This window comes from Chanodichthys erythropterus, chromosome 6 (assembly GCF_024489055.1).
Source record: "Chanodichthys erythropterus isolate Z2021 chromosome 6, ASM2448905v1, whole genome shotgun sequence".
Lineage (NCBI taxonomy): Eukaryota > Metazoa > Chordata > Actinopteri > Cypriniformes > Xenocyprididae > Chanodichthys > Chanodichthys erythropterus.
The window spans coordinates 35,000,416-35,011,109 of NC_090226.1; the positions used below are offsets into that span (position 1 = coordinate 35,000,416).

The 10,694-nt window shown below is 38.7% G+C and overlaps 1 protein-coding gene across 1 annotated transcript; it reads left to right on the top strand.

Annotated features, from left to right (window-relative positions):
• Window positions 1-3,340: 3,340 nt before the first annotated feature.
• Window positions 3,341-9,710, top strand: slc6a1b (solute carrier family 6 member 1b). The gene is made up of 14 exons (XM_067388783.1): window positions 3,341-3,575; window positions 3,816-3,947; window positions 4,101-4,201; window positions 4,281-4,390; window positions 4,620-4,752; window positions 4,940-5,074; window positions 5,168-5,271; window positions 5,654-5,778; window positions 6,809-6,921; window positions 7,269-7,400; window positions 8,109-8,211; window positions 8,734-8,834; window positions 8,919-9,086; window positions 9,603-9,710. The coding sequence occupies exons 1-14, from the start codon at window positions 3,341-3,343 to the stop codon at window positions 9,708-9,710; spliced, it is 1,800 nt and encodes a 599-aa protein (XP_067244884.1).
• Window positions 9,711-10,694: the final 984 nt, after the last annotated feature.

The following is a 10,694-nucleotide window of genomic DNA, read 5'->3' on the forward strand; positions in this document are numbered from 1 at the left end:
AAATGTGAGTTTCTCAGGTAAAAATGGCACATGAGCTCCCATTTCAATAATCACGACTTCAGAAGTGGGAATTATCAAATTTCCGATAGCACGTGAAGACAGCATAACTCAATATTCCTCTCAAATACTTTATAATCAAAGTATCATAACAGTGTAATTTTAAGGACCTCATCTGTCGGGATGAAATCGCAAAGCTGGTTCAAACATCCACATCACTATGATCAGAACTGCTGTTTTCTCACTGCTGACATTTGTGTTGAGTTTATTTTGTTATTGAGAGGAAAACATGCAGCACATATTTACATATTCATCTAAACATCGTTCTCAGCAGTTCGTTCGTTAACAGTTTATCACTGCAAAGGTATTTCCAACTTCTCTTTACTTCTGAGCAAAGAACAAAAACGAACTTGACCATGAGTACATCAGAATCACGCTCAGCTGCTGCAGTTCACTTAACGGCCACCGGTGTCACTAATAACAATGCTTTCTGAATTCTACATATAGCCCCTTTAATTAGTGTAATTAAAAGATTTTCAACAGTACATAAAGATATCCTCTTTTTCCACTTGAGCATGCATCTCACAAAATCCCTGATAGTTATCATCATTGGACCTTTACACCTTTCTGAATCAGAATCAACCTGTAGTTTGATTCCTAGAGTCTCAGTGCTTACAGATTCACAAGATTAAACATTCTAGCAAAATAAATCTGCCAAATGCACAAATGTAAATGTAATAGTTGTCTCTGCCAATCTAGCTGGGATAGCAGAGAGTGTAACACACTTCAGCACTATGTGTTCATGTTCATTTTCTGCAGACTAAAAAGCTCCAGCCAAATATTCCTCACTACACCCTTCTGATTTGATTACCAACACTGATTTGTTAGACGTGATCAACAGAACTGTCGGGGATGTGACCTGCTTTACCTATTTTCATTGATTCTCATCTTCTATGGAGACTTCTTGATCTGTGAATGCTTTAACACCTAATTACAGACTGCTAAATTACGGTTGTATAGGAGTTAACTTCTGTGCAGAGTGTTTCTTTAGGTTTCCCCGCAAGGGTGTTTTATTTCGGGAGACAGTCAGCTAAGAAGATTATAAGACCAGTTTTCAATTTATCTCCCACCCCCAGACTCTCCTTATTGACTGACTTCCTTATCACGCTTTACCAGAATCCAGAGAATGACTGGCATCGTCATCCCAATCTGACACTTTGGAAACTGTATAAATTAGTTCAGGCCTTTTTCAACCCAAAACGTGTTTGCTGTCGTGCATTGTTTTAGCTTCGCTCTATCCAGTTTTGAACTATGAAAATATACAATTAGAAGTGATTTCAGGTCAGGGATGATGTGTTTGCTCACACTTTACATTGATGTTTATGCTTATTAAGTAAGTACAGAGAAATTCACATGCTTGTAACTACTGATTATTGCTATTGTACTTCATTAAAATCCCATATGTAACATGGATACTGTAAGTGTTACTGTCTGCTGATGCCAATATCTAAATGTCATGTGGCTGATATTATGCAGTACCTCATAATTAAATGAAAGAAAAAAATATATATATATTTTCTAATTTTGCTGAGATTTATTTTTCACAACATATTATCTCAAAAAATCAGAACAGAAAATGTGTGAAGTTTATTATCTATTGATAAAGCTGTTTTGGAGCTGACAGAACTACATGCGTCACTGATGTTCATCCATGCTGAGCCTGGCTATATTATTTGTGACAACTACAAAATGTAGTGAAAGTTGTTCTAATCTATTTGTTTAATGACAAGAGGCTGTGCTTTAAAATTGTAACATTTCTTCTTGTATATTGGATTTTTTTTTTTTTTTTTTTTTGTCTGCACCAAATGCATGCATGCTTATAGCAACACATATGCATAAAACTATTATTGCACAAAGTAATCACTGTGAGTGGGCAGAGTGTCCGTCAATTGATAAAACACACGATCTCTCTCACACAGAGAGCAATGCAAGCTGGTTTAAAAAAAAGAAAAGAAAAAAGAAGAAAAAAAAACATATACAAAGCATATAAAAAGCGTTGCGAAGAGAAGGTGCCAGTGTCTGGGCTTTCAGTGGTGGAGATGTTGTGTTCGGGGAGGGTCGACTTTGAGCTGACATTGAGAGTGACGGTCTGTGCTTCATGTAACATCTCTGGACGCTCATGGTAGACGGAGCTGCTCCTGTCTCTGGCTCTTTCCCCCTGTCCTTCAGCACCACAGAATTGGACAGCACCAGACAACCAGACCCTCATTCACCTTTCCCCTCAGGATAGCTGTTTGCCTCACTTGACTTTATGGAAACATTTCGCACTGTTTTGGACAAGTAAAATTCCAAGAGTTCGAATTGGAGAGGAACCAACGGATACGCACCGCCGCAACCAAACTGGCAGGAAAACTGTTCCAGTGTAAGTAAATCATATTTGACTGCTATACAACTCAGCTAGAGGCATTTAAATGCCTTTGTGTTCATAGTTTGGGGGGAATCTGCTTGCATAAGTTATTTAAAAGTTAGCTAAAACGAACACATCTGAAATGTCTTTTATTCTTGTAAAACGCGATGTTTGTGCGCGCGTATCAGACACGATTGTGCATGGTCGAATGTTTTTCTTTTTTTTTTTTTTTTTTTTTTAAAAATCAGTATTTTAGTCTAACATTCATTTGTCCTGATAAAAAGCTGCAAGTTGACAGTTTTGCGCGACTTTTTGAGCGCGCATTTCAGCGCGAGCTCACCGACGGTCTGTGCGCGCACTTCTGGGCTTTTGCAGACGCTCCGCGCGCTTGGAACTTCGTTGATTTTAGCCGGATGTCTAACTATAATTTAACGAGATTATTCGAACTGTTTGACATAAACAAAGTGTGATCTGTTATTTGGATTTGGGAGAAAATGATTTAAAATCCGTTTGAATAATTTTAATTCAGTAAACGATGCAAATAATTAGCTCTCGAGAAACTGTTTTGGACACTTTAAAATCGATTCTTTTAGTTATTTAAAAATAAAGAAATGTGTACATACGCGTTTTGTATGAGCTGTGCGCGCGCTAAACTGTGCATCAAATTGTATTTTATTGATTTGGGTGTGTGCATATTATTTTATGCAATATTTTTATTTTAATATTATTGTATTAATAAATTGACCTCGAATGCATGTGACGAACACAATAATGTGTATAGCTAAACGACACTTTCTCTCAATCGTTTCCAGGTCAGTGTCAAGCTTCATTGGCGTTTTTTGACTCTAATCGTTGGTTAATCGAACCGCGAAGCTGCTGTCTACGTGGACCGGTGCTGAACTTTTCCGTCCGACCGCCAGGACCAAACCCAGAGACATGGCCACGAACGGCACGAAAGCCTCCGATGGACACGTTTTAACAGAGGTGAACGAAGCGCCCACCACCAATGACAAACCAAAAACTCTGGTGGTTAAAGTTCAGAAGAAAAAGGACATTCCTGACAGAGAAACATGGCAGGGAAAATTTGACTTTCTTCTGTCTTGTGTTGGCTATGCCATTGGACTTGGCAATGTCTGGAGATTTCCTTATCTATGCGGAAAAAACGGAGGAGGTAAAGAAAAAAAAAAAAATCCTGGTTGTTTTTACCATGTATTTTTCCCCTCGAAACAAAAGGAGTAAAAAAAAAAAAATCTCATTTCCTAATGAACGAACGAAAATAACATATGCGCGTTTTGTCCAGGAAACGCGCAAAGCGCGCAATCATTGGAAGCGCAAAGATCCTAAACAGTGGATTTTATAAACGGATACATATTTGAATATGTCTCATTATATTACTCTTCTGTCTGTATAGGGGCGTTCTTGATTCCCTACTTTTTGACCCTCATATTTGCTGGGGTCCCGTTGTTTCTTCTGGAAACGTCCCTCGGTCAGTACACGTCCATCGGTGGTCTTGGAGTGTGGAAACTGGCCCCTATGTTCAAAGGTAACCGACATGGACCACAAATAACACTCAGAATAGCTACTGTGTAAATGATGGTGTCACTCCCGTGATAGGTACACATTTCAGTCGTACTGTGTCCTTGCCAAAAATGATCTGAAACACGGAGTTGTTATTATAGCGCACATGTTTCCGTAGGTGTTGGCCTGGCAGCAGCAGTCCTGTCCTTCTGGCTTAACATTTACTACATAGTCATAATTGCTTGGGCAATTTACTATCTGTATAACTCATTCACCACAGTAAGTACACGCTTTCCACTTCAGGAATCAGAAACGAGCTAAAATACCATGACTGTGACTAATGAACGTCCTGTTTCAGGAGCTCCCCTGGAAAACTTGTGAAAACCCTTGGAACACAGACAGATGTTTCTCAAACTACAGCCAGGCAAACACCGCCAACTTGACGAGCGCCGTCGTGGAGTTCTGGGAGTAAGGGCAGATTTTTGGGGAATTTCGTATTCTAGCAACACGCAAACACTTTCCTTTTGTCCTCGGCTGTGTAAAAGAGCCTCTGTTGTTCCTCAAAAATGCGGCTATTGTGCTATTTTTGGCAAACAACCCTAGTCGAATGTTTTGCATCTGCAATTAGTCGAGCTCTGTTTGTGGGTTACGTGGGCTGACAGATATGAATTCCCTAATAATGTTTATTCTCCCTCAGACGGAACATGCATCAGCTGACTGATGGTCTGGAGCAGCCGGGAGAGATAAGACTGCCACTAGCAATAACACTGGCCATCGCCTGGGTCCTGGTCTATTTTTGTATCTGGAAGGGCGTAGGATGGACTGGAAAGGTAAGAATGCCCTTGCACAGCACAACACACACGTGACATTGAGACAAAGTCAAAATTAGGCCTTTGGGATCACGATCTCGATCTGCAAATAATTTCATGCTCTACGGAGCCCTCGAATTTCTCTTTCTTATCGTACGACATCAAAGCAGACGTGCTTTCTTCTTAAGGCTGTTAATGTGTCTTTCAGGTGGTGTATTTCTCAGCGACATACCCGTATTTCATGCTATTTATCCTGTTCATCCGTGGAGTGACGCTGCCTGGAGCGAAAGAGGGCATTTTGTTCTATATCACGCCTGAGTTCAGCAAGCTGAAAGAATCGGAGGTAGAGCGCTTTGTAATTATCATACGGTAATAGACGTGTGCTCACAGGCGTATAATTTGGTGAATTTTTGCCATGTCTCGTCTTTTGTCTTAGGTGTGGCTGGATGCAGCCACTCAGATCTTCTTCTCTTACGGTCTGGGCCTGGGCTCTCTGATCGCCCTCGGGAGCTACAACCCTTTCAACAACAATGTTTACAAGTATGCAGCAACTGTAAGACTTATTAAGGGGCATTCAAATGGTAACTCTAATTTGATCTGTACAGACACAAGCTTGACTAATCATCTCTTTTGTGTGTTTTGTATTTCAAATCAGCCAAGCATTTCTGAAACAGTTTATGCCCGCACAAAATCAGCATGATAGATAATACTCTCTTAAAAATAAAGGGGGGTTTCGCAGTAGAAGAACCATTTTCGGTTCCCCAAAGAACCTGTCAGTGAACAGTTCTTACAATAACCTTTTTTTTTTTTCTGGAATATTTAAAAATCTTTTGTGCAATGGGTTGTTCATCAAAGAATCTTTATTTTTTGAAAATGTAGGATAAATAACTAAACAATTCCATGCTTTTTTTCTGCTTCCCAGAGATTCTATCATCGTCTGCTGCATTAATTCCTTCACCAGTATGTTCGCTGGATTCGTCATTTTCTCTATCGTAGGTTTCATGGCTCACATCACAAAGCGGTCCATAGCAGACGTGGCTGCATCAGGTAATCATGATTTATCACTGGATAAAGACCTACTACTATGAGTTACACAGTGTTTTGCCATCTGGTGTCCATTATTAGTCAATAAGCAGTTATAAGCAGGCATGCATTTCATAAAAATGAGTCTATAGCACTTTCCATGAATACTGTACATGACTTAAAGTCACAAATACTAAACGGTTATAAATTAACCGAGCACAGTAACTATTTTTGAACACATCAAATGTCATGCCATCCACCCCAACCCCCAAAATCATGATTATGGCCTGCCTCAACCGTCACGACTGCATCTAAAATCTTGTTCATATAATCTGCTGAACTGTTCAGTTCATTGCATTAAATTGTGTTTTTAATTATTTAATTATTGTTCCGCTCTATCCCACATTTTGTGCATCACCCTCATAATATAATATAATATAATATAATATAATATAATATAATATAATATAATATAATATAATATAATATAATATAATATAATATAATATAATATAATATAATATAATATAATATAATATAATATAAAAATATTTTAAAATTGACATAGAAGTATCATCATTTGGACTTAATTTCTGCAGTATGCAAGCAAACAAACTCAATTTGGCATTTGTCAAGATCAGCCATCAAATCTGCTACCAAAGAAAAGAAAATCAAGAACAAATAATTTTCTTTAAATTATAAAGAAAATATATCTTGATCTTTTTTTTTATTATTATTTATTAAAAAATAGTTTATTTAATAAAACAATAATTAGAAAAATCTAAACATACCAAACATTAGACAAATCAGTGTTTTTGGTAACAGGGTTGCAAATATTACAAACCTCAGATAAAATGTATAATAAATAAAACAGCTATTTTCAATATTTGTTTATTATTTCAATGTTTCCTAGCAGTTAAACACCTCCTTTTAATGAACATTTGAACAAAATGACAAAATTAAAGACATTACAGATTTATTTTTTACAATATTGCATGACATTATTTCTGTAAGTCTATGCAATCATACTAATTGCGCGTGTTCTGCTCTCCAGGGCCGGGGCTGGCGTTCTTGGCCTATCCAGAGGCAGTCACACAGTTACCCATCTCACCGCTCTGGGCAATTCTGTTTTTCTCAATGTTGCTCATGCTTGGCATTGACAGTCAGGTAAAAAAACATGCTTCAAACATGCATATTACTGTACATGTGTATTCAGGCATGCATATATGGCCTAGTCGTTCTACATCTCCTTGAAGTAGCCTTTCATTTCCATTCATTTTTAAATAAAAACAAAGCTAGAGAGGGGAGGTACTCCAGTTATTTTAGATATTGTAAATATACCATTTTAGTAAAAATGCGCAGTGCATGTTAAACATCGAAGCTGTTGTGTGAAGCATGATATTCCGAATTCAGCCAGTATTTCTGACTTGAATAATGAAGCACATTTTTAGGTAACCTGTCAAAACAATTACAGTTTTAGTCTTTTAAAACAAATGCTCTTCTCATGTGTGTAGTTCTGTACGGTGGAGGGTTTCATCACTGCTCTCGTCGACGAGTTTCCCCGCTTGCTACGAGGAAGACGAGAGATCTTCATCGCTGTTGTCTGCCTGGTGTCCTATCTGATCGGCCTGTCAAACATCACGCAGGTAAATGCACCAATCTCATCTTTCTGCGGATTTCACATCAGCTGGAGGCTGATGGCGATTCTATTCTAAACCGTGTAATGGGATATATGGTAAAAATACATAGAGCGTAAGAGCTCTTGAATTTGCATTAATAGGATCACCTCCGAGGACAGAAGCATTTGAGTGTTTTTGCTGGGATATGTGATGACTCTGGAGTGTTCAACCACTATATAACCTCAAACTGTTATATAAAAGCTAGTGAAGGGGAAAAAAAAATATAATTATTTAATAGATAATAAATAAAAATGTATAGTCACTGATTTACATGTATTTAAATTATGCAAGTAAATGTAAATAATGCAATAAGACGTTTTGGGTTTGTCTTTTAAAAAAGGCATTTGTGTTTATGATTCGTCAATGAACCGATTGGATTTTTTCTTCCTAAACAGGCAGCTTAACTTAGAAATACTTCACATTACAGAAGTAAAATGAGAATTTCATGTTGACCTTAATAAAAGTGCATGCAGTAATACATCAAATCACTAAGATGCTCCATTGGATGTGCAATTATGCATAATCCTCACCCAAACACTGCATACATTTCAGGCCAGTCATGTGACATACAAAGCTTGTTTTGCTCATGCTCATGCATCCACAGCTTCTGAACCCCTAAACACTTCTAACTAGATGATCTGATCCATCTGATCTGGTTCTTTCTTCTCTCGACAGGGTGGCCTCTATGTGTTCAAACTCTTTGACTACTATTCTGCCAGTGGAATGTGTTTGCTGTTCCTGGTATTCTTTGAATGCATCTCCATATCTTGGTTCTATGGTAAATACGCAATAACTTTGTGCAATAAATCAATACGTTTCCGTTTTCCAAGTTGCAGTGTGACATTTAAAATGCATTTTAAACAAAACATTTTTGAAATGCTCTGTTGATGACGTCATTAAGTGAATGCGTCTGAAATGCATTAATCTGTTTATCACACCACAGTGAATCATTGAAATCAAGTAGGTGAAAAAGGTTATAGGTTTCGTAATTATTAATTCATCTGCTTTTTATTCTTCACATCCAAACATAACACACAACGCATGCTAATTATTATCAGAGATCTTTATAATTCATGCTAATCTGGGTGCCAGACTCATTTCCACAGTCAGTTGATTTGAATGAATATGAACCTGTAGGATCTTAATTGTTGTGCATGGCAGGCTTGATTATGCAAACTACAGCACGATTCTCTATTTGCATTTATGAAGCGGGCGCACTTAGCAGACCTCCAATAATCCTCCGCGAACCGCTCACGCATTGTTAGCGTATAACTCGCCTCTTAATTCTTATTTTGTGCAGGTGTCAATAAATTCTACGGCAATATTGAGGAGATGATCGGCTACCAGCCCTGCATTTGGTGGAAGCTGTGCTGGGTCGTGTTCACCCCTTTGATCGTGGCGGTAGGTGGTTTTACCGCGTCTTTGCGCACTGGAAGCGTTTCCGAGATGCAAATACAGACTGACTGTTTGTTCCTTCTGTCATAGGGTGTATTCATCTTCAGCGCCGTTCAGATGGTCCCGCTTACAATGAACAATTACGTGTTCCCAAAGTGGGGGCAAGGTGTAGGCTGGTGCATGGCCCTGTCATCCATGATTCTTATCCCGGGATACATGGGCTACATGTTCCTCACCCTGAAGGGCTCATATAAAGAGGTATCGCTACCGTTTTTATGCCTGCGAAAGTCCTCACAGCCACAGGTGCAAGTGTCAGGGAACATGAAAGTATCTCCACTGACGACAGTGGAGTAATTGATTCAGATTGCGTGCATTATTAATGCAGATGTTCCAGCATGGGGCGAAGCATGCACTGTTTTTATTTCGTGGCTATTGGATTCATTCTAATTGCATCAATTAGTCTTCACTTCTTGCCGTTCGAGCATGCAATCACGGCTTGGACTGATTGTAGAAATTAGGAGATTTTGCTAAAGATGTTTTTCGCTGCACGAAGCGTGCCTCGGGTTTCTAAGACTAGCAATTAGGAACAAAGTGCACCAATCTCAATTCGGTAATAATTCTGACACACTTGAATCATAGGTTCCCACCAGGGAAGCAAAAGTTGGCTTCAATTACATCTTAGTTGAGATTTCTTGCATTTTTACCGTCTTTGCTCGGTGGGAGTAGTTTGTCTTTCCTGGAATGGCAGCTGACGATTTTCCTTCCCTTTTGCAGCGCCTTCGGATAATGATTCAGCCCACATCGGTGGTTCGGACTCAAGAGAACGGGCCCGAACAGCAACCCGAAAACCCCACCCCAGCCAATGACGAGGCCTACATCTAACCGCCGTCCTCCTTCTTCACCCGTACTATCAAAGGTCAACGTTCAGAGAGAGAATTAAAGAGTCGATCACAACCAAGGACTTCCATGTCTAAAGTATATTCACCTACCTCCGAGGGAAAACCAACCTGATTACAGTTTGACTTCTTTTGGTACATATATATATATATACATACGTATGGTCAAAAAACAATCTATTCAGCAATGTTCTAGGGGTTAATCTGTATTTCATATGCAAGATGTTAGTCTTTCTAAAAAACAAAGGGTCACAGCGTAAGCACAGGACATAATTTGGCAAGATTTGGCGTCCCAGTGTAATTCCAACACCACAGTGTTAATTTGATATATTACATGTAATTAATGTATTAAAATATAAAAATACAGTTGTAGGTTAGAATTGAATTGTATCTGATTGTATCTGAAAATATATATATATATAAACTATATCTATATAGCTATATAAAAGCAGAGAGTGAGAATATGGGAGTGTGCAACGGGCCGAGACTGAACCTTGATGTCAAGGTTACGTAGCCAGACTACACTTTTCAAGACTGTACAGTTTCAAACAGCCCTTTTCTCCCGTTTAGCCCTCGGGCGAAATCCTGACAAGCACAAGACCAGTATGGATTTGGGTTTACAAACGCCCCGGGCAGTCATGCATTACCAGCCGCAGGGGCAAATTGACGTCAAAAAAAGACTGTTACTATTTTTTTCCTTTTTTTTCTAAGACAAAAAATAACTTTGTATGTGTTTTTTAGAATCATTTTAGTACATGTTTTCTATGTAAGAGTAAGAAGGACCAAATTCATGTTTATGCTACTGACAGATCTGAAAAACTGTTCTACGTCGCACCGTATCACTGCACAGGGTCCGAAAAATCGTTTTTTGGGGCAGACGTACCCCGCGAAACCACTGTTAATCCTGCTCACCACATTTGCGTGCCACTCCTCAGGAAAAATGGCGAAAGTGACCAAAATTTGCTCTCCT

Bases quoted from the DNA above. Each gene is read 5' to 3' on its own strand.
- slc6a1b (XM_067388783.1), top strand. From the start codon at position 3,341: ATGGCCACGAACGGCACGAAAGCCTCCGATGGACACGTTTTAACAGAG. The intron at 5,272-5,653 runs GTATGCAGCAAC...TCTGCTTCCCAG, and splicing joins TTCAACAACAATGTTTACAA to AGATTCTATCATCGTCTGCT. The intron at 8,212-8,733 runs GTAAATACGCAA...TATTTTGTGCAG, and splicing joins CTCCATATCTTGGTTCTATG to GTGTCAATAAATTCTACGGC.